The sequence below is a fragment of the Verticillium nonalfalfae genome, assembly GCF_003724135.2.
Source record: "Verticillium nonalfalfae strain VnAa140/NRRL 66861 chromosome Unknown scaffold_110, whole genome shotgun sequence".
Lineage (NCBI taxonomy): Eukaryota > Fungi > Ascomycota > Sordariomycetes > Glomerellales > Plectosphaerellaceae > Verticillium > Verticillium nonalfalfae.
Window position 1 is genome coordinate 74,355 of NW_021167335.1, and position 22,866 is coordinate 97,220.

General features: G+C 53.1%; 5 protein-coding genes across 5 annotated transcripts; 2 read left to right on the forward strand and 3 right to left on the reverse strand.

Moving 5' to 3' along the window:
* Positions 1 to 5,552: 5,552 nt before the first annotated feature.
* On the reverse strand, positions 5,553 to 7,413 carry ALE1 (lysophospholipid acyltransferase; the record flags this gene model as incomplete). The annotated part of the gene is made up of 5 exons (XM_028634999.1): positions 5,553 to 5,995; positions 6,051 to 7,072; positions 7,125 to 7,224; positions 7,290 to 7,334; positions 7,392 to 7,413. 5 exons carry the CDS (start codon positions 7,411 to 7,413, stop codon positions 5,553 to 5,555), a joined length of 1,632 nt encoding a protein of 543 aa, XP_028492447.1.
* A 706-nt stretch (positions 7,414 to 8,119) lies between these two features.
* VRG4 (GDP-mannose transporter into the lumen of the Golgi) lies at positions 8,120 to 9,430 on the reverse strand (the record flags this gene model as incomplete). Its single annotated transcript, XM_028635000.1, has 3 exons — positions 8,120 to 8,556; positions 8,615 to 8,995; positions 9,064 to 9,430. The coding sequence occupies 3 exons, from the start codon at positions 9,428 to 9,430 to the stop codon at positions 8,120 to 8,122; spliced, it is 1,185 nt and encodes a 394-aa protein (XP_028492448.1).
* A 555-nt stretch (positions 9,431 to 9,985) lies between these two features.
* Positions 9,986 to 11,149, reverse strand: D7B24_000749 (uncharacterized protein; the record flags this gene model as incomplete). The annotated part of the gene is made up of 2 exons (XM_028635001.1): positions 9,986 to 10,909; positions 11,000 to 11,149. 2 exons carry the CDS (start codon positions 11,147 to 11,149, stop codon positions 9,986 to 9,988), a joined length of 1,074 nt encoding a protein of 357 aa, XP_028492449.1.
* A 1,050-nt stretch (positions 11,150 to 12,199) lies between these two features.
* On the forward strand, positions 12,200 to 14,094 carry VTS1 (Flap-structured DNA-binding and RNA-binding protein; the record flags this gene model as incomplete). The annotated part of the gene is made up of 2 exons (XM_028635002.1): positions 12,200 to 12,587; positions 12,713 to 14,094. 2 exons carry the CDS (start codon positions 12,200 to 12,202, stop codon positions 14,092 to 14,094), a joined length of 1,770 nt encoding a protein of 589 aa, XP_028492450.1.
* Positions 14,095 to 14,793: 699 nt separating this feature from the next.
* TFC4 (transcription factor TFIIIC subunit tfc4) lies at positions 14,794 to 17,871 on the forward strand (the record flags this gene model as incomplete). The annotated part of the gene is made up of 6 exons (XM_028635003.1): positions 14,794 to 15,393; positions 15,784 to 15,903; positions 15,964 to 16,780; positions 16,836 to 17,066; positions 17,125 to 17,155; positions 17,865 to 17,871. 6 exons carry the CDS (start codon positions 14,794 to 14,796, stop codon positions 17,869 to 17,871), a joined length of 1,806 nt encoding a protein of 601 aa, XP_028492451.1.
* Positions 17,872 to 22,866: the final 4,995 nt, after the last annotated feature.

Sequence of the window (22,866 nt, forward strand, 5' to 3'; positions counted from 1 at the left end):
TGAAGGATGAGCCCGGTTCTCGAGGGGCTGCCATCTCATCTCGTCATCGGACAAGTGCTTCGAAACAATCAAGGTATCACAAGCTGTTCCCTGCGATGGCCAGCTTAGCCTCCCTTCATCAGCCGCGCCAGACCTTTGTGCTAGGCCTGATGCCAGGACTGGCGGCCGGGCGGGCTGGGTTGTGGGAGACCCCGCGCCTAAGTAAGAGAGTAGCGGCCTTGGTTCATCAGAGCTCCTGTCATGCGGGTTGATACGAAGCGGCGTGACCGATGCATCGGTTGGGTAGCATTTTGTCATCGATCAAGCGGCAAGCTGTTTGACAACCCCCCTCGGCGCCTCCGTCTTTCTTCCTCCCACCTTTCTTTTCACGGGATTGGCGGATCCCGTCGCGGCAGAGCAAAGGGAGCTCTGGCTTTCTCCTTGCAGCCGTAATCTGACGTCGGCATCTAGGCACAACCCGCACAGAGCCTATTGTCTTTGGAGCCAGAAAAAAACATTGACCAAGAGACGCGACACGAACCCGACGCGCTGGCTAACCTCCATTGAGGCTCGAAGCGATTGGTCGGGTTGTCCACCCAATCCAAGCTAGGTACACGCTGCGAGGTTCAGGGGGCGGGACCTCCCCCGTCTCCAGTCTATACCCACCCGCCCACTTATCTTTGCTGCTGGAAAGACACACATACGGTCCGCAATCTCGGTGTTTTCACCATGGTCCAATGCTGGAGCTCTTGAGTGCACATCTCCTCGCGCACTGATTCTCCTGAAGCCAGCAGGTGTCCCCGGCTCGATTGCGCTTGCTCGGGCCAATTAAATGACGTCTAAAGGCGAGTTCGACTAGCCGGCTGGCGCCTCCACTACATGCCCCCCCCCTGAACCAGACCGAGAACCAAAGTCAGAACCGGGCCTGACCGCCTGTCTGTTAGGCGGGGCGGGGTGAGACGAGCAGGCCTGAGGCGTGAGAATTCGACTTTTAGAAGCTGACTCCAGATGCCGTTGGCCGTGGCGTACGAAGTGTACCTGCATTGTGGATTCGAACTAGCAGCAACCAAGGCCACCCAGTTCAAGCGCGCGCCGGCACCCCCAGGATTTGAGATGTGTCGTGGACCAATCAATATCCCGCGACCCAAGCCAGTCATAACAGAATACACATATGGCCAGCCAGTACGCGCGAATGGGCGATAGGTCACTGGACTCGCACAAAGCGAGCTCGAGGGCACCAGGGTGGAAAGAGCAGGTGGCAGGGCGAGATGGGGCACAGGGACGAATTGTCTTGCAAGAGGGTGGTTGACACGGAATGGGGCGTGCCTGCCTCGTCGCCGAACGAGCCCTGCAGCAACCACATGCAGGTCTACCTTAGCTGCAGCTGCAGCTCTTCGCCCACCTCGTCTGTCACCAAGGTCCAATTTCCTCCATGGCTTCCCAGTTTCTTCTCTAAGATGCTATCCCACCCACCTCTCCGTCTAATCCACACTCTTCCTCCTCTCTCGCGACCACTCCTTCCACTCTCCTTCGCCCCTGTCTTGTATTTCGCGTCCGGATGCCATCGCACCATGGCGTGCTGTTGACCTGATATCAGTTCCTCACCACCAGCAGGCATAGTTCCCCGACTACCGGCCGGATGACTGCTGGTTGTTGCACCTTCGTCTCGCCAGCCGCCTCACACTCCTTCGTCGCCTCGACCTTGTTGTCACTTGTCGTTATTCAGCGCTGCCTTCTTCTGTCCTTTTAATATCTATCTGTTATAATCGTTGGCCTCTATTTCCACCTCAGCTCTGTCATCCTGCAACATCCACCGCCAGAGTCTTGGAGACACACACACACACACACTCTCTCTCTCTCTCTCTCTCTCTCTCATATGCCTGTCAAGGAAATGCCACTCGCATCCAGCCTCTACACCCATCTCATCATGTTGAGTGGTCGTGTCCTTCACTGCAGCCGTACATACCAGCTTCCTTCAAAGCATCACTCACAGTCACTCCAACCCCCCCCCCCTTTCCAAAAAATTCTTCTGCCAGCTCTTCGTCGCCTCTACGAAGCATCATTCCACCAAGGACTAGCAGCGCAGCCCGCCGCCAGGGCTTGTGCCGAGCATGTCCTCTGCTTCGCCACCGTCACCGCGAAGACCTCTGCATCAGCGTAGCGAATCGCAGAACAACAGACTCGCTATTCGTATAGTACCTTACAGCCCGCCGCGACCCGCCAGTGTACAGGTTGATCCGCCAATTGTCAGCAACGATCCACCCAGTCGCGATATTCAAAAGTCACCGATCGACCATCGTCAATATGGCACCGACCGACTGCCGTCAACGTCCTCCACGTTGAGATCTTCTCATACCTCCACGGTTCGATTGGTAACCGCCATCGACAATCGTGTTTCAGCCTCGAAACGAGGAGATGGAACAGAACCGTCTGCAGCACGTTATCGCCAAAGCCAGAGTATGAGCACGGCCTCGAGCAAACCGACCACCCCTACCAGCCCGGTCCCTGACGCTTCTCTCACACCATCCCCTGCGCCAACCAACTCATCGCATATTTCCCTTATTCATGCATCGGCCCAACGCAAAGAAGGCCAAGCCGCCTTCAGGCCAATTTCTTCATCTCGCGCCCCGTCGCGCCGTCGCCATCGCATCAATGTCCATTCTGACACCAAAACTTTCTCTCTCGAGCCGCAGAGCGACTCGATCCCGCCTTCGGTATCCCTGTCCTTGTCGTTGTCCGCCTCGAGCTCATTTGAACGACTTTCATCCGCTTTCTCCGGCGAAGGTCGTCCTAGCTCACCCATGACCACGTTGCCTGACCGAAGCTTCTCCCCCTGCACCCCAACCTCCTCCACTGTGCAATTAAGTGAGGATCCGATAGCCGATTTCGCCTCATCTCCTTGGAATTATCAGCTCATAGGGGGCCTTCGCAAGGTCTCCAAAACCCCTGATCCAGCCCCAAAACAGACCCCGCGCCCGCTTTCGTCTGATAATCCGCTCCCTACACTGCTCGAGGCGACAGCAACTACCGAACGAGAAGGAGGCTTGCACTCCCTGCTCAACAAGTCTTCAGAGCTGTCGTTTGGGTCCTTGCAATCTGCTTCCACAGACTCGGTAACAACAAATTACAAAGTCTATAACGCTCGCCAGCCCCTCGCGCCTGAAGCGCATCCTGACACGGATAGCTTGGTCCCGCCCTCCACCAGTGACTCGAACTACGAGGTCCTCGACCGCTCCTCGCCGTGTTGGCCGACATCGAATCACCCGAGTCCCCCAAAGACCGCAAGCAGCGACAATAACTACGTGGTCCACGGCGATCATTCATCCTCGTCGCCTCTCGCTCTGCGCTCCGCCTACTCTCAGGAGAGTCTGATTGTACCGCCACTAAGACCGGGCCGAAAGACCTCAATTGAAAGCTTCGGCCTTTATAAGACCAGATCAAAAGACTCCTTGGCCGCCGGCTCATTAACATCGATCAGCAGTATCATTGCGCAAGAAGCGATACAGACCTTTTTTGCGATACCCATCGCGCTACAGCGCCCGCGGGGCTCTTCTGGCGTCCCGAGCCGTCACTCGGATTCATGGGATACAGGTACTTCGGTTACTGGCCCCTCTAGATCACACATGGCATCTCATCCACATATATGGAGCTCACAACTGTCAACTGTCATTTCAGAGAGTGAAGGCGGAAGCGAGCCTGTGTCGCGCTCCGTCTCTGCCTTGTCAGGGCCGGCTCGGCGCAATAGTGGGTTTTACAGCAACCACAGCCGCCAAATGCTGAGCATTTCGTCATCCTTAGCTGCGCATGATCAGCACACGTCCGGCTCCCAGTCTCTGACAGATTCTCTTGAGAGACCGCAGCCTTCGCACTGCCGCGGTGGAACCGTCCGCCTAGTCCGGGATCAAGACGAGCACGGCGATGGCCTGGCGGATCTGCACGAGCTACATCAGCGGCCATCGAGAAGACGTCTCTCGAGTTTTATGTCTAGCACTTCGTCATCGGATCGTAACATTCATTCATCCGGTAGTTCTCAGGCCAACAGCATGACGAACGCTTCGCTGCCTACTTGGGCGAGGTTATATTACGGCAGCGGCGAACGAAGATGGCTGAGACATGGTGTTTCGTCTGAGTCTTTGACCACGGATTACAACGACAGCGGCAGGTCTCGTGGCTCTTTCCGAAGCGGCTCGCCAAGTATCGACAACCTCTCATTGAATCTACGCAGCCCGCGCCGCAGACCTCGCGAAGTTCAGCCCTCTGGCCGGGCGCACCGTATGTCAGACACCGGCTCGATGGAGATCGCATCCGCTCCAGTAACTGGTTTCCACCTGCGATCTAGCTTGCGAAAGCAGACGTCCAGCATTTGGTCCCCCCACTTGGGCCGCGATCAACGTGCCAGTGGCTATAGTATCTGGGAGCCGCCATCTGTGAGCTGGTCAGTCGACAGCAGCCCCTTTGGGCGGCGCAATGTACAAGTTGTCATGTTCATATTAGGTTTCATCCTACCTATTGGTAAGTTAAATTGATTGTGTGTTCTTGTATGTACCAGTCACTGACAATGTGATAGCATGGATGGTGGCAGCTTTCTTGCCGTTGCCACCACTCCCGTACGCGGAAATGGTCGAGCGTGAAACAGTCAATTCCAGTATGCTCGATATTGAAACGGAGCGGGCACGGTCCCCAACCCACATGGACGAGATATGCTATCGAAGCGCCCGATGGTGGAGAAACCTCAACCGCATCATGGCCCTTGTCGGTGTCTTGATCGTGGCTGTGATCGTTACACTGGCTATTGTTGGGGTCAAACACGGTTGGGGACACCCTGCAAGCTGAACGGCCACCACTCTACCTGAATGGCCCATGAGTTACCTCGACACTGACTGCAGAACGATCAACCCAGTCAGGGTCTCTTACCCTTGCTGTCATGAACCTTTTGGGGCATTCTTACTTGATTTCATACCTGATACTCCGACTCTTTCTCTCTCTTTCTCTCTTTCTTTCTACACTTCTATAGACGACATTACGACGATCCAAACACCGGGCGCATTATGACGCCATTATGACTATACGGCAATACGGCACATGCACACACAGACACGCAGTCGCGCGATATGCTCGACATTTTCCTTTTCTAAATCTGAACGCAGACATGGTCGATTTACGCTGTCATGTCCACTACAAGGAGATCATTACATCTCATCTGCTACGCCGTCCATTGGATGATGGGCTGACACATACAGCCGTGTATATCTATTCGGCCTATTGCCTCGATTCGAGCATGTATCATAATACTTTATACCATATATCGTACGACGCAAAGTGGGACGACCGCATACAAATTTCAGCCAAGCCTTAACCTAGCGATGGACCTCGCGTGGGTGGTTGTTAGAGGCGGAAGGGACAAGATTTATAATGGTGATGCGGTGGAAGGAAGAACATCTATTCTGCAATGTGTAAACTCGACAACCTGACCATAGGCCTGACACACCAACCATGCTCTTCATAGCGTCTTGTCTGCACTGCTCCTAACCGGGTGTCATAATAAGAAATCAATCAAGTGGCAAGCGTGTATACTATGCTTTGTGGTGCCTGGATTGCAGTCGGTGACGAGCCTCCACCTCAGCTCTGATCTCTTGGACTGCCTCATCCAACTCCCTTTCTGGATCCGCCGCCACACCGAGGACTGGTTCGCGCCCAACAAGGCTATCGGAGCTCAACGTACGGCCAAGCTGGATGCCTGGCCGCCGCTGGCGACTTTCTAACCCTTGCTTCAAGATCTGCTTTCCCGGAGATGCGAAGAAGCCCATCGAGACAGCCACGCCCACGATGGCAAAGAAATAGACTCGCGACCAGACCAAGACGGATCCGGAGAAGCTAAGAATGAGGAAAGGAGCAACGGCAAATGACATCACCACCTGCGTAGTGAGAAAAGACAGAACGTCGTAATACTTCTTTCTGCGGTTCGGCAGCCCGGAGTCTGGGTCGAGGAAGAAAGGGCGGACGTAGCGGCGAAAGTCTCATTCGTTAGCGGGTTGGTTGGTCTATGGGGGAATATCTTGATCTGGACTTACTTTTGGCCACGGTTTGGATGAGGCTTGCCAGAATGAATGTCATATAATAGCCGGGATAGAAGCCGTGCCAAAGCGCACTGGTGCCAAATGTCATGAGGCTAGCTCGGAATCCGGGCTTCTTCCCTCGGGGTGTAACACGGAGGTATACATAGTTCCGGAGCCACTTGTTGGTATTCATATTCCAGCTGCCGAGGTAGCCGCGTACATTCTGGGCCAACTCGACGCCTCTCGGGTCAATGTTCTGTAGCCTGTTCCACGAGACTTTGCCGGTGATGGGGTCGACACCATTGTATCCGAGCCCAGTGAGGATGCATGCTCCTTCAGCCAGGGACCATGCTCCGTAGTACTTCATCCTTGCGGTCAACCCGACGCAATATAAGATCCACACGCGGCGGATGAAACCATGCTCAAGCAAGGCCGGGTGAGTTAGCCTTGAAGGGCTGAAGGAACCGGACATGAATACGAAGAAAGCAATCCACATGAGACCAGAAGCTGCTTTCCACGCCGCTGGGGTTCCACTGCGAGGAACTTTGCGTTGCCTTCTCACCGGCGGCTTTTTCGAAGCTTCTAGATTGGGCGGTAGATCAAACATGGAAGTGTCCAGCCACCGGCGATACTCGACGTATTCGAACGTAGGACCACCGAAGAGTGAAGGGAAAAACATAACATAACCGGCGTATTCCAGCAGGGGTGGAAGCTCTACTAGCTTCCTATCCTTCTGAAGATCGGACAAGTGGTCGCTGGGAAGCTGGCCATCTGCTACATTCCAGCAGAACGCGCTGAGCTTCATGACCAGTACCATCTGCGCACCAGTGATGTCGACGTCGGCCGGATTGGCGTCTAGCTGTCGAATGATCTGATTGATGGATAAGTGTCCCATTACGAAGACGAAGCCGATCCATGGCATGAAAGGACTGTGGCGAAACGTTTTTGCAATGAGATATGTCCCAGCGGAACTAATGAAAAGAGTTTGTAAACCAGCCCAGAGATTAAAGAGGCCAACAAGATAGAATATCGACGCGCTGGCGAGGGATGTCAGAGAACGATGCTGTGCAAGGGCTAGCGGGAACGTACCTTATCACGTAAATATTCTTGAGGTCAGGTCGAGAATCAGGAATGCACTTGAGAAGAGCAGCCAGTGGATACGAGAGTAGCCATGAGAACACGAGCTTGACTGGTGGTAACGCATGGTCAGAGCTGTGTTTAGGGTCAGGGTGGCAGTGTACGAGGCCATCTTACTGTCGTCTGTAGGCACGCCAAGTCCTGGGGACAGGAACTCGAAGGCTGGAAGGCAACACGTCAGCAATCTTTGCAAGGTTGGTCGGGACTTGCTCATGTTACGCTTGTTTATTAGGGGCAGCATCTTGGGCAACTGCTGGGCTCTTTGAGCTGAGGGAGGGTGCTTAGAATGAACTTGCAAAGCTGGCGTATTCCGTGGATCCTAAGCACGAGTGTTATCACAGAGGGAATGTAGAGTCGGGCTCATCCATATCCTTAGGCATGGTCTAGACAGTGTCTGTTGCGACTGGTGGGCTTGCAGGAGGATGATCAGGTTAATTTTAACGTCTATTTGGGGTCAAGACCCAGGCTTGTCATATGACGTAAGGCCTGGCACGTGTCGCACATATTGCCCCACGCTATCCAAAACGTGTGATAACTACAGGTAGCTATCGACAGAAGGTACCTAGCAATCGTAAGAGAAAACCAACCGGTATAAGTCTCCGTGAAGGTTATTTCTAACAGCCAATTGACGATCCTACTCTCACGCGCAGCCTCGACTTTTGGCAAGAAAGGACCCATTCGTGTGCTTAATACAAACATTCATTGTTGCCGACGCCATCAACAAGTGCCATGAAAGCTCGAGATACGAGATGCAAAGACTACTATTCTTAATCACAAAACCTAATGGTGGACGATGCTATCCGATGACACTTAGCTTCTTCTGTGCATTGGTCTATTCGGCCTCGCCAGGATGCCCCCCGAAAGGTTGTAACGAAGTTGTGCCGAAAGCAAACCAGCAATGCAACTTTCGTCAGCGAAAAGGTTGCGATGCAGAGTTTGATACCAACTCATGAGTTTGCGGCATCGTTGTTGCTCCTGGAACTGGCACTCATCGGCTGCGTGGTAGGTAGCGACATCTTCGATGTTGCCGTCTGCCGAACTCTCGCCCACGCGTACACAATACCACTGACAAAGCCAAGGAAAATGGCCGTTACGCTGCCAAATGTGACTGGGGCGGCAAAGAAGACCAGGCCACTAACGGCGATTGGTAGCTTGTTGAGCGCTCCCACCATTGAATATGTCGTGGATGACGTTACTCTGATACACCAAGCAGAACAGTACGAGATGAAGATGGCGCATAATCCCGAGTAGATCATGCCAACGAAGAGGCCGTTACGTGTCGCGGGCGGGAAGTTCTTCGTGAGATTTTCCGACGACCAGTCTTCTAGAAGTAGGGAGCAGACAATGAGCACCGGGATCGTAAGAAGATTGTTGTAGAACATGGCTGTTTTTGCATCTGTCAGAACAGCAAACCAATAATAATGCTCGAGTTCAAAACTTACTGTCCCAGTCTTTGAAGTTCATCTTCTTGATGACTTTGCGCATTCCCAAAACATAGGCAGCAGTACAAAACACATTGAACCCCATCCAAGCATACCCTGCGTTAAGAGTCGACATGGCAGCAGACGCATCATGCTCCCCTACTGATCCGTAGATAGCGTGCTGTATGTCAGCCCAGGCTGCCACAACGGAGCTTAGCACCATCAAGCCAAAAGAAAGAAGGGCTAGCGGCGTCACACTGCCACCAAACCACAGAACCTCTCCATACGCAATCACGATGATTGTGAGGTTCTTGAAGATGGTATAAACAGGGACGGAGAGGAATTGAAGTGCCTTTGTGCTGGTATATATCATGCCAACGAGCAGCAACGATATGGGAAACCCTTTCCAGGTTATCAGCTCTGGTCAATCGCGACTGCAGACAGCGCGCCCACCCAAGACTTCAACTTACATTTCTTAGCCTTTTCCTGGTCGAAGGGAGCCAGGACCCGGATCATTCCCACGTTCTTGCAAATCTGTATCGTGGTGACGCAAACGATGGCTTGGACGGCCAAGTAAAAGAAGTTGAGGTTCCAAAACTTGCCCGAGACAACAAACTTGTTGACTACGGTCATACTAATGGATGAAAAGCAGTACGCCAGGATCGAGGCGCCTGGGCTGTTGTCGACCTTGTTGATCTGCGCTACCAGTGACTGTTGCTGCGGTCGCCGCGATGGAGATCTCGACAAAAATCCATCTCTTTCGGGGCCTCCAGGACTGCGGCTTCCAGCCCGCGAGCCCATGGGCCGCAACTCAAAGTCTTCGTTCTTCTTGTCCATGTTGGCCAAGGGACGTCGGGAAGGCGATCAGAATATTGATTCGGCAGCGCAATCGTCTAAGATTGAACACCACACCACACTTAGTGAGCGTCCGATGCGTCGGGTTTCAAGGCGTCGTCAATGTGCTTTCGTTTGATGCGGTTCCGGCATGTTTGGGTGACCCCCTAATTAATGCATTGAAGCGGATTGCGCCCGTTAATAAATTCAGACGCGGATTTGTTCGGACACGCGTCCTGCCAAAGGGAGGGCCGCCCGCCTATCGATATCCCTGGAGTGGATCTTCGAGCCATCATGTGTTTATGTAATCACATTACAGGGCAACGCGTTTCTTGCATGGTATCGTTTGTCGTGTTCGCATGACACAGCACGCCGAGATTTGTTTGCGTCGACCTGTATGCCTACGTTGTCTTCAATAAAGAACCAGCATCAGCACTAGGTTTGGAGCCGCCGATACAGTCATCATGATACAGTCCCAGATATGGGTTGTTGTCCTGAGAGAACTCCTTTCTTGGTGTGCCAGATCCCACTTCGTGTACACTATGTACTAACTAAGTCTTATGTCTCTGCCACTTCCGTGCCCATGCCTAGTACGGGGTGCCCGTCTCTTGTCTCAGCCTCACCCTCAAATGGCTCAGGGACAATGGAGAAGTTGAGATGCTTCCAGTCTTCCAGCTCCTCCGTAACTGAGCGAAGTCGGTCTCTGATACTCTCTATAGCATAGCTCCCCAGCAACAGCCGAAGTGGGGGGTAAGAGCAATGAGCCAGCTGCCAAACGAGCTCGGCGCACTTTACAGCACTGGTAGGTTGCTTATCCCCCAGCCATTGAAACATCCTCTTTGCGTGCAGGGCCGGCGAGTTTGCAGACATGTAGGGTTCGCTAGCTGCTTTGATGCGGAAATGACCCCAGGTAGGCAGAGGATTCACCGTAGAGTCGGGTTCGTCCCGTCGGACCAAGCCAGGCTCGACTAATGTTGCCTTGACATTGATCGAGTCGGTTTCGTACAGCATGGCCTCGACCAAGCCCTCAACAGCGTACTTCGTTGCGCAGTACGGACCGAGTCCTGGCACGCCTAACGCCCCAGACGTTGAGCTGAAGATTAAGTAGCGCCCTCCCTGCTGCTTTCGAAAGTATGGTAGACTTGCCTGGATGATGTTGAGCGTGCCCATGAGGTTAGTCTCAAACTGATTGCGAAGGTCGTGCTCATCTTGATCCTCGCAGGCACCGATAACACCGTAGCCCGAGCAATTGGCGATCACGTCAACTCGACCAAAGCGATCTAGAACCATCTTGACTGCACGTCCCACAGAATCTGCTGACCTCACATCGCATAAAGTCCCCAGAAAGTTGTCGCCGTCTGCTGCCTCGCTCATGGCCTCGACATTCGTTTCGAAAAGCCTCCCCACCGAGGCTACAAGATCTCCGCGGGACAGAGCACATTTGACAAGGGATCGGCCCATGTGGCCAGTCCCCCCAAATACCTAAGGGCAAGAAGCATGTCAGTGTTCCGAGAGTTAGGGAGAACGGGTAGCTAGTCTGCTAAACTTGAGGAAGAGGGTAGGTGAACGCACAGCCCAGACAAGTTGTCTTCCGGGCCGATCTAACGGCGGGGGGTCGCAGCTTGCTGGTAGGTTGAGCCTAGTAGCACAAGAACCATCGCCAACTGGAGTCGTGCTGTAATCCTTCGCCCTGGGACGATCGGGAGAGGCATCAGCACGCATAATCAGGTAAGTGTATATTTGAAGCCTAGTAGATGTGGTTGGGTCTTCAGAGCATCCGAATGGTGCGCATGGCGGGCAAGTTAATAATGGGCAGCAAAGTGGCATGCGGGAGCTCGTTCCAGTTTTGGGAAAGCTGTCAACGTGAGGGTGTCACTCTCCAGCAGCAACAAGGCTGCTGCGCTTTGTAGCATAACACACCACCATCATTGCATATATATTTATGCTGCTTTGCTTAACCAACACTGACAGCAGTCAACCCACCCCAATATTCTCTAGCTGAGCGTCGTAGTTCTATCCATTTAAATCGGGATGACCCGTGTCAGTCCAGACGTTACCGACAAGCCCGCAAACATCTGTTTCTTGCTGCCTCCTGTCCCCCCCCCTCCCCCCCCCCCCCCCCAAACCGCAGTATCAGGCATACGTGTTCGGCATACGAGCCACCTGGGCAGCTCAGTCGCCACATCAGATTACAATTGTACATCTTGAAAGGGGATGCACCGGTTCACTTCTCACCCATCTTCCCCGCTCCTTTAAGGTCAGCTGGTTTCTGCAGGAACAAGGACATCACGTCCGAACACGTCAACCACGAGGTCGAACATACAACTTTGTAAAACGGAGTCATTCAGCAAAACACTGTTGACACTGCGTGCCTGCGTACATAGGCGGAGCAAGAAACTGCAAGCGAAGGACGGGCCTACTGCGTCCCTGCCTGAAGTCGACTCTCGAAATAGCACGGGTCCATCAAAGGCCAGCCAGACAGTTGGACCCCTGGACACTGGCCCGCCTTCCCCCCAACTTTAAGGGTGATAGTACTCCACCGTCAGCGTTTCATCCACCTCACCAACAAAACCCCAACACCAGCGATTTCTCCCCTGGCCATCTCCATCATTGGCATCTCCTCCAGTTCTGTCCTTCGGATCGCCCAATATGTCTGGCAGCCACGCCGTTGGAAACCGGAACAGCACTCCTGAAGCCAACACCGCATCCTCTCTTCGACCTCCATCCTCCCGAACGGTAGGGACCGGCCATCACTTACGAGCCTCTGCCGACATGGCTGCTCTCTCCGGATCTTCTTCGTCAAACCGGATTCGCCCCTCGTCCGATTTCTACGGGCAGTCCCAACAGGGGCAAGGACAGAACAACCAAGAAGGGGACGCTCAGGACAAGATTGCCCAGCAGTGGATCGCTGACATCGATCAATATGAGACAACGCTCGAGGACATGGCCGCAGCTACGCTCGACCAGGACTTCAAGGATGAATTGAGCGCCATCGAACAATGGTTTCGCGTTTTAAGCGAAGCTGAACGAACTGCTGCACTCTATGCCCTACTACAGCAAACGACGCAGGTCCAAATCCGATTCTTCATACAGGTGTTGCAACAGATGGGCAAGAGCCATCCTATGTCGGGGGTCCTGTCTCCAGCCAACTTTGACAAAGGTGAGCCTGCCACAAGCAAATTTAGCCCCCTCCCCCCCCCTCCTCTAAAGGGCATTTGACATTGCCTGTCGGTCTCATCTGGGCAGAATCCTAACTCTTTGTACGTGCTGACCTGGCTACCTTAGATCCGATGTCAAATCGCTTGAGTGACGCTATGAACAAGCTTAACGTAGACTCAGCCCGAAACTCCATGGCAAGGCCCGCCAGCACCGCTACGGGCAAGCGTTACTCGGGTCTCGATCCATTGACCATTAACGCTATGTTTCCTGATGCTGCGGCAGCTATAGCCACCGAGAAGGCAAAGTTCACACAACAGACGGGTAATCCCCCTTCTTCGAATCGGAACAGCGCTGTCGGGGATGCTCGCTCGGCGCTCGGCGCGCCCACGATTGCAGGTCCTGCTGAGGGCCATGACCAGAACAGTCAGGCTCCCAGTTCTCCGTGGCATTCGGGGGACCAAAGTACCGCTCGTCCTAAGTCCTCTGCTGGGCAACCTCCGATGGGTCAATTTGTACAACCTCCTCCATCTGCTGGTCTCCGGTCCCCTCGCCCGCAACTCAACAGCAACTCGACCATCCAGAACACAACATTGACGACTTCTGACAAGACTACCGATCTGCCATTGCTGTCTCCTTACAATACGGGAAGCGGCAACTGGGCTTCAATGGTCAACACGCCAATGGTACCGAATTTCAACACCACAAACCCGAATGGTTCAGGTCCTGGGGGCTCGCAAGCGGACATGCTCGCAAATGCCACCGCAATGAAGCTTGCCGCACTCTCGACCGTCAACAATCGCTTCGCTCTCGACGACGTACGAAAGTATCGGCGTGCCCGATCGAATGACGCACCGGGTGGCCCCATGTCGGCCGGTCTGTCACCCGGACAACAAGGTGTCAATATACCCGGCACGAATGTTGTGATGGTCAACGAACATGGTCAGGTCCTGAGTAGGGAGCATATGTTGGCACTGCAGGCTCAACAGCTTCAACACGCCCAGCAGCAGAACATCGCCCTCGGTGGTCATCGTTCTCGTCCAAGCTCTCCTGGGTTAGCGATGCAGCAAGCTGGATTCGGCCACATGCCATTCACGTCTCCGCAGAACAACGGCTTTTTGAGCGCTTACGATGGCCAGCCCTCTCTGCTAAACAACGCCATTCCCTCGTTGAATGTCGGGCAATTCGGGGTTGGCGGTCATGAGGGATACCTTTCGGATCATTCTGATATGGTCCGAGGACGTTCCCCTCGAGGACGTCGAGGAAGCTCGAAACCACCCGAGGACCCCACTGACCCTACATTGTTGCAAGATATCCCAAGCTGGCTCAGAAGTCTACGGCTCCACAAGTACACTGATAACCTCAAGGACATGAAGTGGACTGATTTGATTGAGTTGGATGACAAGGCTTTGGAAGATCGAGGCGTGAACGCCCTGGGAGCGCGAAGAAAGATGCTCAAAGTCTTCGAACAAGTCAAGGGCAAGTTGTTGCATGATGCGCCTTCTTCGTGAATCTTCACACTGACTTGGAATACAGATGCTAAAGCCGACGGCAAGCTCTAAGACTGGCTCAGTTGGCTAGTACGGTGTCGCTCGACAGTGGCTAGTCTGCCGAATATCCTCGTACGTGCCCATGCAGAACTTACGCAGGACGTTCACTGTACAGATAATCATAGAGTACCTCATGGTGGCTGGTTCGGAAGGTGTAGAACATGGAAGAGGAGGTTTGACACAGGCAGACAATTTTCCTAGGTACCTTATGCAGGTCACCACCACATTAGAATATTTACCTACCTACCTAGGCAACTGGCTCTTTCTTCCCTTGTAATACGGACAGTGTGTTCTACACGTCTGTGGGTAATTGGCGTTGGCGGCCAATCAGGTCCACCTTGGCCTGTAAGTGGGTACCTCAGGTACACAGTGTACCGGAATTTCGGTACCCTGACACTCTGACGGCATGGATTTCAGCTCGTGCAGATGTGCTTGTCTACTGCCCACGTACATTCCCAACACCTATGGCGACTTGCATATTACATCCAGTATTGCGCACAGCTCTCCTTGAGACTCTAGCACAGGCCTCGATTGGATCTGTGTCACGGTCTGGCAAGGCTTCAACTTTCTTCCTTCTTCCCGCATCATCCAGGTTCAACACCGGTCACTACTCTATCGACATCTTAGTCTTGATTAGATGACTCAACTGGTGTGTCTGACATGGACCTAATCGGACGAGGGCTAGGCCTCGATGATCAGCTCCAGGAAGATGTAATCTCGGACGCTGACTCTGATGAATTAGAGCTCCGGTTGGAGAATGCTCGTTTTGAACAGTCCGTCCAGGCTTTCCTGGCTTCGTATCGAGACCCAGATGAAGATGAACCCTCTTCAAGAACCAAAAGAGGGAAGTCAACGGCTGGACGGCACTCTCGCACCAACCGAAAGGAACTGGAGCCCCGTGCTGATATCAAGCTTCGGTTGGCTGAGGTCAACAGGACCTTCCTCAATGGCGACTATCCTGAGGCAGAGCGAAGAATACATGAGATCATCAGGATAAATGCCGAGACGTACCAGGCATGGATGACATTGGCGACTATTTGCGAGGAGCAGGGTAGAGATTCCGATGCGCTCACTGCCAAGCTGTACGCGTCTCATCTTCGACCGAAAGATGCCAGTGGTTGGCTCAGCTGCGCGGCTCTCGCCCTGGGTATGGCCGGCGACGATGACGACAGTCCAGCACTCAAGACCGCAGGAACATGTTTCGCCTCAGCCGTACTTGCGCAGCCAACAAACATCGAGGCAAGACTTGGCAGGGCCGAGGTGAATCATAGACGTGGTCACTTGACCAAGGCGATTCGCGAATACTCTATCGTCCTAGATCGGTTCCCTCATGATATTTCACTGGTTCGAAAGCTAGCTGAGGCCTGTGAGGCATCTCGGGGTCCAGAGCATGTGCAAAGGGCGGTGGACGCCTACCAAGCTTATTTTGCATACCTACAGCAAAAGCCATGCGATAGCGAGTCAACAATTTTCTGGGGAGATGTCAGTATCTATGCGGAGCTGCTCGCTTGCTTGGGAGATTTTGCACAGGCTGTCGACCAGATAAGCTCCCTGTCGCGTTGGCTACTGTCACGACACGATGATGCTTTTTGGTTGTGTTGGGACAAAGACGATCGAGAATGGGATCATGGAAGCACGAGGCGCGAACAGATTCCCGGTTTCGACACATCTGCATATGAGTTGCACCTTTATGGATCGGGCTTGCCCCTTGAGCTCCGCGCCCGGCTTGCCCTGTATCGACTCAAAATGGGGGACCAAGAAGAGTCAAGTGTAAGTTTTGAGACTACCAGAGCAACGTATTCATTCTTATTGGCGACTAACCTTGAGAAGAGACATCTTCAGTGGCTAGATCCCACAGAAAGCGCAACCGCTTCAGCTGTTGATGACTTCCCAGGCTTGATACGGGATATCGCGGATGCTCTAAACTCATCTGGCGATGCTTTGCGGGCTCTCGACTACTACGAGCTCCTACGAAATTCTGTCTATGGACAAGACCCAGACCTTCTGCTCGATCTTGGTAAATGCCATCTCACCAAAGGTGACACTGGTGCAGCTGAAGACTGTTTTTTACTCACAATACAGGTGGACGATAGCAACATTGATGCTCGCATCGAACTGGCTAAGATTTACGAGGATGCTAGGGAAGATGAGGAAGCACTCATCCTCGTCACAGAAGCTATTGCATTGCAGGGCGCTGAAGAACATGCATATCGTGCTGTTCGCGGCAAAACTGATGCATATTCGGCAGACGCGGACGCAACCACTAAAAACAGAAAGCGGCCGCACGGGCACAACCCAGCTCCAGGTTCAGTTGTGAGACCCCGGTATCGACCTAAAAGATTGGTCGCGCCCGACCAACGACGGCGGGAGGAGCGTGACCGGGCTGACGAGCTCTCGCGACGCCACAAGGAAGTACGTGACCTCAAGAGGGGGATTCAAGAAGGCAACCGAGGGCTCATACCAATATGGATGGCAGCAGCGAAAGACCTTGTGGATGATTTTCGCTCCTTTAGGAAGTTTTATACTTGGGACAAATACGTGAAGTACCTGGGCGCGAGCGAGGGGATTGTCTTCAACGCTCCTATCGAGACGCAGTACGGTACAGGCACATCAGAACTGCACGAGCTGGCCGAGAGATTGTCTCGGAGTGAGTACACGAAAGTTTCCAACATTTTAGGTCTATCGTTGACATATTGAACTAGACGTTGCACCTTCACAGGGGGACGATGGCAGGGTTCATGTGCCATCGGATGATGACGGCCACCGCGGTATACCTTTTGGAGAGTGGCTGGAGCTGTTTCTCGATTTTGCAATAAGCCTGGCGCTCGAGGGACATGGCCACGAAGCCTATCAGGTCTGCGAGGCCGCTCGAGACTCGATTGTCTTCGTGAACTCAAAAGACTTCATGTTTCTCATCCATGTGGCATGGGCCGGTAAGATTGAAACCTGGCCTCACGGCATCTGAACATATGCTAACTTATATGTGAATAGCATGTGCAATTTATCTCGGAGACGAGGAGATGTGCGTTGCTATGGCAAGATTCTTCACAAAAGTACAGCAACTCGACTCGGATTCTTATCGCATGTTTGCCGCTCTTTGTCGATTGTGTCAATCTCCTGCATCGTGGTATAACTCCGGTCCCGTGCAGAAGTATATACTACGGCAGATTCGCTTGATCGATGCTACACAGCTTCGGTCAACTCAACCAGGAACCCAGGTAACGATCCCGGTGGACAATTCAACAGCTCAGGGCCAAACAAGAAATCTCGATGTGTGTTTACTCACGCTCTACGGCCACATTCTGTTCACCTCGACCAGTTATACCTATGCCCTCAGTGAGTTCATGCTGGACTTGTTATTATGACATTTGTTTTCCGTACAGCTGCTGATATATCGACAGACTATTTTTTGCGGGCCCGCTCGCTCGATTCTATGAACCCGATGATAAACCTCAGCGTTGGACTTGGCTACATCCATCATGGCTTAAAGCGGCAGTCGGAAAATCGGCAATACCTTATTATGCAGGGCCTAGCATGTTTGTTCGAATACGCGGGTTGTCGTATGAATGACTCACATGGTCAGAGACGTGAGGCGCTTTTTACAGTGGCACGTTCGTTCCACATGCTCGGTCTCCATCACCTAGCCCATTGCTGGTACCAAAGGGTTATTGACGACCAGAGTATTCATCCAGGAGTATCTCCTGGAGACCGTGATACTGTTACTAATGCAGCCTTTAATCAGTATATCATTCTGATAACTAGCGAGGAGGATGCTAATCTAGAAGCGAGCCTTCTTTATAGACTAGTTCTTTAAATTATAAGAGTACTAGGTTGTTTTAGAATATCTTACCTAAGTAATTTATTTAATTTTTATTATAAGTACTTTATCTATAATATACTTCCCAGGCGAGTAGACTACCTGGGCGAGTAGACTACCCTATAGTAACTTAATATATCGATATATTTAAAATACGATAACTCTACTTATTAATATAGAATCGCTTTCTATTAAAGAGTATATTTATAGTATAATTTAAGTTTTTAAATAAGCTTTAAATTAAAATACTAAATTAATTATAAAGATCTTTAATATTCTATAAATAATATTTAATTAATAATTTAATAAGATTTATACTTAATATAATATAATATTTAATTCTTAATAATTAAACGACTTGTTGGACCTCACTTGGGGGCACATGCAGAGTGTTGTAAAATGGTTACTATGTAAGGCTATTGGTGTCTGGGCCGACACCCTTATCTAGGAGTGGAGTGCTCCAGCCCCAGGGCTCTGGCGGAGTACAAGTCCGCCAGGAGTCCAGGGCTGGAGCGCCTTCCACGGGTGCCCCCAACACTGCCGCCTCCTCAAGAGACCGTGTCCGCACGGTTGTTCCGTCCGCCGCAATCACAAAAGAAACGCCCAAACTCCCAATTGTGCAGGTATCGTCACCTCCTCATGTCCTTCCAATCCTGTCGGCGTTCGCATCGTTCTCGTCGCATGGAATCGTGTCCGCGCGGAATCACAACAAACGCCCAAACTCCCAGACTCCCAATTGTGCAGGCCTCGTCACTTCCTTGTGTCCTTCCAATCCCCATTCTCGCCGTAGACTCCATTCTCGCAGACTTAAAGTCTGTTGCGACGACGCTTGGTCACCAGCTGCCTAGTGGCTTGTCCGGCGCGCTTCTTTCCCTTTGGCTGTGGCGACTCCTCCTGCAGTTCGTCCTCGCTGAGTACGTCCAATTCGGCGGGCGGCACGTTTGGCGAAGAGCTTGTGGTCACCTGCCTGACGGCTGTCGTTGCAGAGGATGGTCCCGTCACAGTCGGTGACGAACTTGCCACGGCTGTGGTCTTGGCCTTAGTGCCAGAGCTCAGATTCGCTGTGTTCGGCGACGAGCTGTTCGCGGCAGCGGTTTGTTGGAACGTGGGTCGCGGCGGAGCACCTGTCAGGGATGAACGTCTCGAGTGTGGCACGACGACGTGGCCCGGCCGGAATCCCTTCGTCGGCGTCTGTTGCGTGGTTCCGACAGGGGAGCCCATCTCCACCAATGGGGAAGATCTGGCCAGTGGCGACGATGTCGGCAGTCTGCGCTCCATGACGGAGGTCATTGAAATCAGTGACTGTGTTCCGCTGTTTACTCCGCCTACCACGTCTTCCAGGGTCTTGATCCTGTCGTGAATTGATTTGGTCAGAGTGTGTAGGTCGTGTCGCTGAGAGGCCTCATCGCGGAGTTGGGCCATCTCCGCCGCCATGTTATCCATCCGTGTCAGGATTTCTTTCTGCATAGCGATGAGGTCGTTCTGCTTTCCCGACACATCGAGCAGTAGTGCCGTATTTGTCTCGTCAGGTTTACCAGGTTCGGAATCCATGTACTCAGATGTCCGATCTTCCTCACGGGTTTGGTTTTGTCCGGGTCCTTCCATGTAGGCGACCACTCTTTCAATAGTCCTAGTGACTATAGTCTGCCATCCTTTGGGAATGTTGCTTGGCACTCTTGGGTATCGCTGTCCGTCGAGCAGGTCGAGCTCGTCGTCGTCGGGCAGGTCGTTCTCTCCCATCTCGGCGTGTATCGACTGCAGAACGTTGGATAGCACAATCACTGGGAAGGGAAGCGAGACGTCGTCCCACTCCAGTCGATGGCAAGCTCCGCCATATCTCTGCCAGCGGACAATCGGCACGAATTTACCTTTCTCCGCCAGGTCTGCCGATGTGAACAAGTCCGCGAGATAGCTGCCGCCGTCCTTCCAGATATCCTTCAAGAAGAACAGCCATTCACGGCGGATGTTGGCGAGTTCACCGGATTCGAGCAGACTCCAGGCGGAGGCTTTAACGTTGAGAATGATATTGTGCGCCGCCCACAGTTGTGCGAGTCGCTCTCCGCCGTATTGGTCGTCAAGGAACGGGGTCTCCGTTGTCTCCGCCTGACGACGCAGGTTGTAGATGGCACTACGGACCACGCCGTGTAGGAGCGGATGTCCTGTCATGGGGCAGGAGAGCACCCATCTAACAGCCATAGCCCAGAACTGAGTACCGCCCGGGTTCGTTGGGTGTGGGCGGACGTGCTTTGCCAGGCGCAGGACGTGTTTGTCTCCGCGCTGGTCTTCAAGAAGTAGGGTTTGCCAAAACCTGAGTCGGATGCTACGCTCGTATCCGCCGGACTTGGTCCAGAACACGTCATATTCCTTACCGGGTACGAGGTTAATGAGAGCGTCAGCTGCCATGTATGCCGACAGCGGCATAACACCCTGTTCCTTGTCGCAGATCTGCGAGAAGACGGAGTAGTCGCTGATGTACTTCTTTCCGGGGGTAGCGCGGATGCGTTCCACTGCTCTGTCAATTCGATTTCCCACATTGCATTCGTATCGTTGCAGCTCCGGCCGGACCCATGGCCTACTGTCGTCTCCGGGAAACCGAGTATCTGGGTGCTCGGGTTCCAGCTCCACGGGGTTTCCCATATCCGATTCTGGTGCATTAAAGATCCAGGGCTCTGGCAGACTTGCAAGTCCTTTGGCCTTGGCCTTGGTCTTCTTTGCTCTGGGCGCGGGAATCTCTTCCACGTCCGCTTCTTCTTCACTCAGAGGGTCGCCGCCAGACTGTGTGTTGTCTCGGGTCTGGGCGGAGTGTACAGTGTTCTCGATAGCAATGTTCCCGGCTGCAGTGTTCTCGGTGAAGGGGTCTTCGGTGTCGTCGGCAGCCTGGCCGCCGGGAGACGTGCGAATATCATTCATCACCGATTCCATTCGCTGGAGGTGTGTTGCCACGGCGTTCGTGTGCTCGATCTCGTCTCTGGCCTGCTGCTGTGCCTGCAGGGCGTACTCCCTCATCTGCTCGGCATTAAGCGTCATCCTTGCCGGTGACTTGGGTCTCGACATAGTTGGTTATGGCGTAGGGCGATAGTGTAGTAGTCAAGTAGGAAGGTATAGGGAATGACTCGGCATCTCCGAGTTGTGGGTGTCGAGGAGTTTGAATGCCGTTCGAATCAGAGCGGAAGGTTGGTGGCGAAGTAGGGTATATTATAGTGCGGAAGGTTGGTGATATCTGGAGTGCGGTGTGCCAGTGGCATATCCGCATCCCGTTCCTTCCGTTATTATTTCGATCTTCCATTCACCTGTCTCGCCAAAACTGCTGCCTAGTCCTCGTGACTAGATCCTTATCTCGATGTTTGTTGCTGGAATACGGTCGACGACCGTTGTCTCTGGTTCGTGGTGGCCAGGACGGCGGATTTCCGTATCCATTATAGGGTGTCTAGCTTCATACTCATATAATAGGTCGTTTGCTGTATACAGCATATCTGCACGGTATATCCACTCGTTGAATTCGTTTCCCCAGCCTTTCCATTTGACGAGATACTGTAGGCGTGGTCGTCCCGATAGCCATCTCGTGCGTCTGTCTAGCAGTCTATCGACTTCGTACTGTTCTCCGTCGGCCTCCGACAAGACTGGTTTAGTGGCGGATGACTGCCGTGCCCAGGGGTCATCGTCGGGGGGGCACGGGATCAGCTGCTTGACCGATATCACATCATGTACTCTCCACTTGGCTGGAAACTTCAGTTTGTATGCCAGAGGGCCTTTCTTCTCCAGGATCGTGAAAGGTCCAACGCGCTGTTGACTCCATTTCCTCGGCGGTCTGCCAGGAAGTTTGTATCCTTCATTCAGTTTAAGGAACACTTTCTCGCCGATCTCAAAGTGTATAGGCCGGTGTCTCTTGTCGTAGGCTTTCTTTGCTTCAGCTTGTGCGTAAGCTATGGACGCTTGTGCCTCTTGTTGGTGTAGTTTCCTCATTGTCTCGACAGTTTCCGCATCCTGTGTCCCGGCAGTCAGCCAGTCCGCGGCCAGAGCAGGCTTGAATCCCAGCAGGAGTTCATTCGGGGCGCAGTTGATCGCACGTTGTTTGGTATTATTGAGGGCAAACTGAAGTGGGATCAGAATATCTGTCCAGGGTACGTCGGACGACGATATATGGTATCTCAGGGCTATCTCGACTGTCTGGTTTTTTCGCTCCGACGAACCGTTGCGTATGAGGGGAGACGTTTCTCGCTCGCGGCCCCCAGCCCTTAGGTTTCGGCGGGGTGCAATTATTGGCGAAGACGTGTTCCATGAGTAGTCGTCTAGAGTCGAATTGTTCCTCACATTTACGGCAGCGTTGTGGCCTCCGCTCTCGCCGTGGGGACTTCTCATGCCGTGGTTCACTGGTCGGCGCGGGGAGGTACGAGGAAGTAGTGGTATTACGGTCAGTGTGGGAGTCTAGCATGTCCTGTTCATCCTCCTTCGTCAAAAAAACCTCCTCCGCTATCTCATAACCATCCTGCTGGAGGTCCTGTTCGTTCTCTCGAGAGTCTTGGTCTGTCAGGCAGACATACACATGGTTAGCCCGACCGCCGTTGTATCTGGACCACCGTCGGTATGGTCTGCGGCTATCCGCGTGCTGTCCTCCAAAGGTACGGCCGCCGCGCATGAAGGTGATCTCTCCGCGGAATGAACCTCTGACGGTGCCGCCTCCTCGAGGGAGGTCGTATCTGCCACCGTTGTCATACCGGTTACCGTACTCACGTCGGCCGCCTTGATTATTGCGAGTATCATATCCGCCAACATTGCGGGGGTTGTATCCTCTATCATTCACGTTTCTGTCGCTGTTCTGGTTATCGTACCCAGTTCTGTTCTGCCGTCCGCGGCGAGGGTTAACTTCTCTGCGACGATCAGTGTCGAGACCATCATCCTTCTGTTGTCGGTCTGGG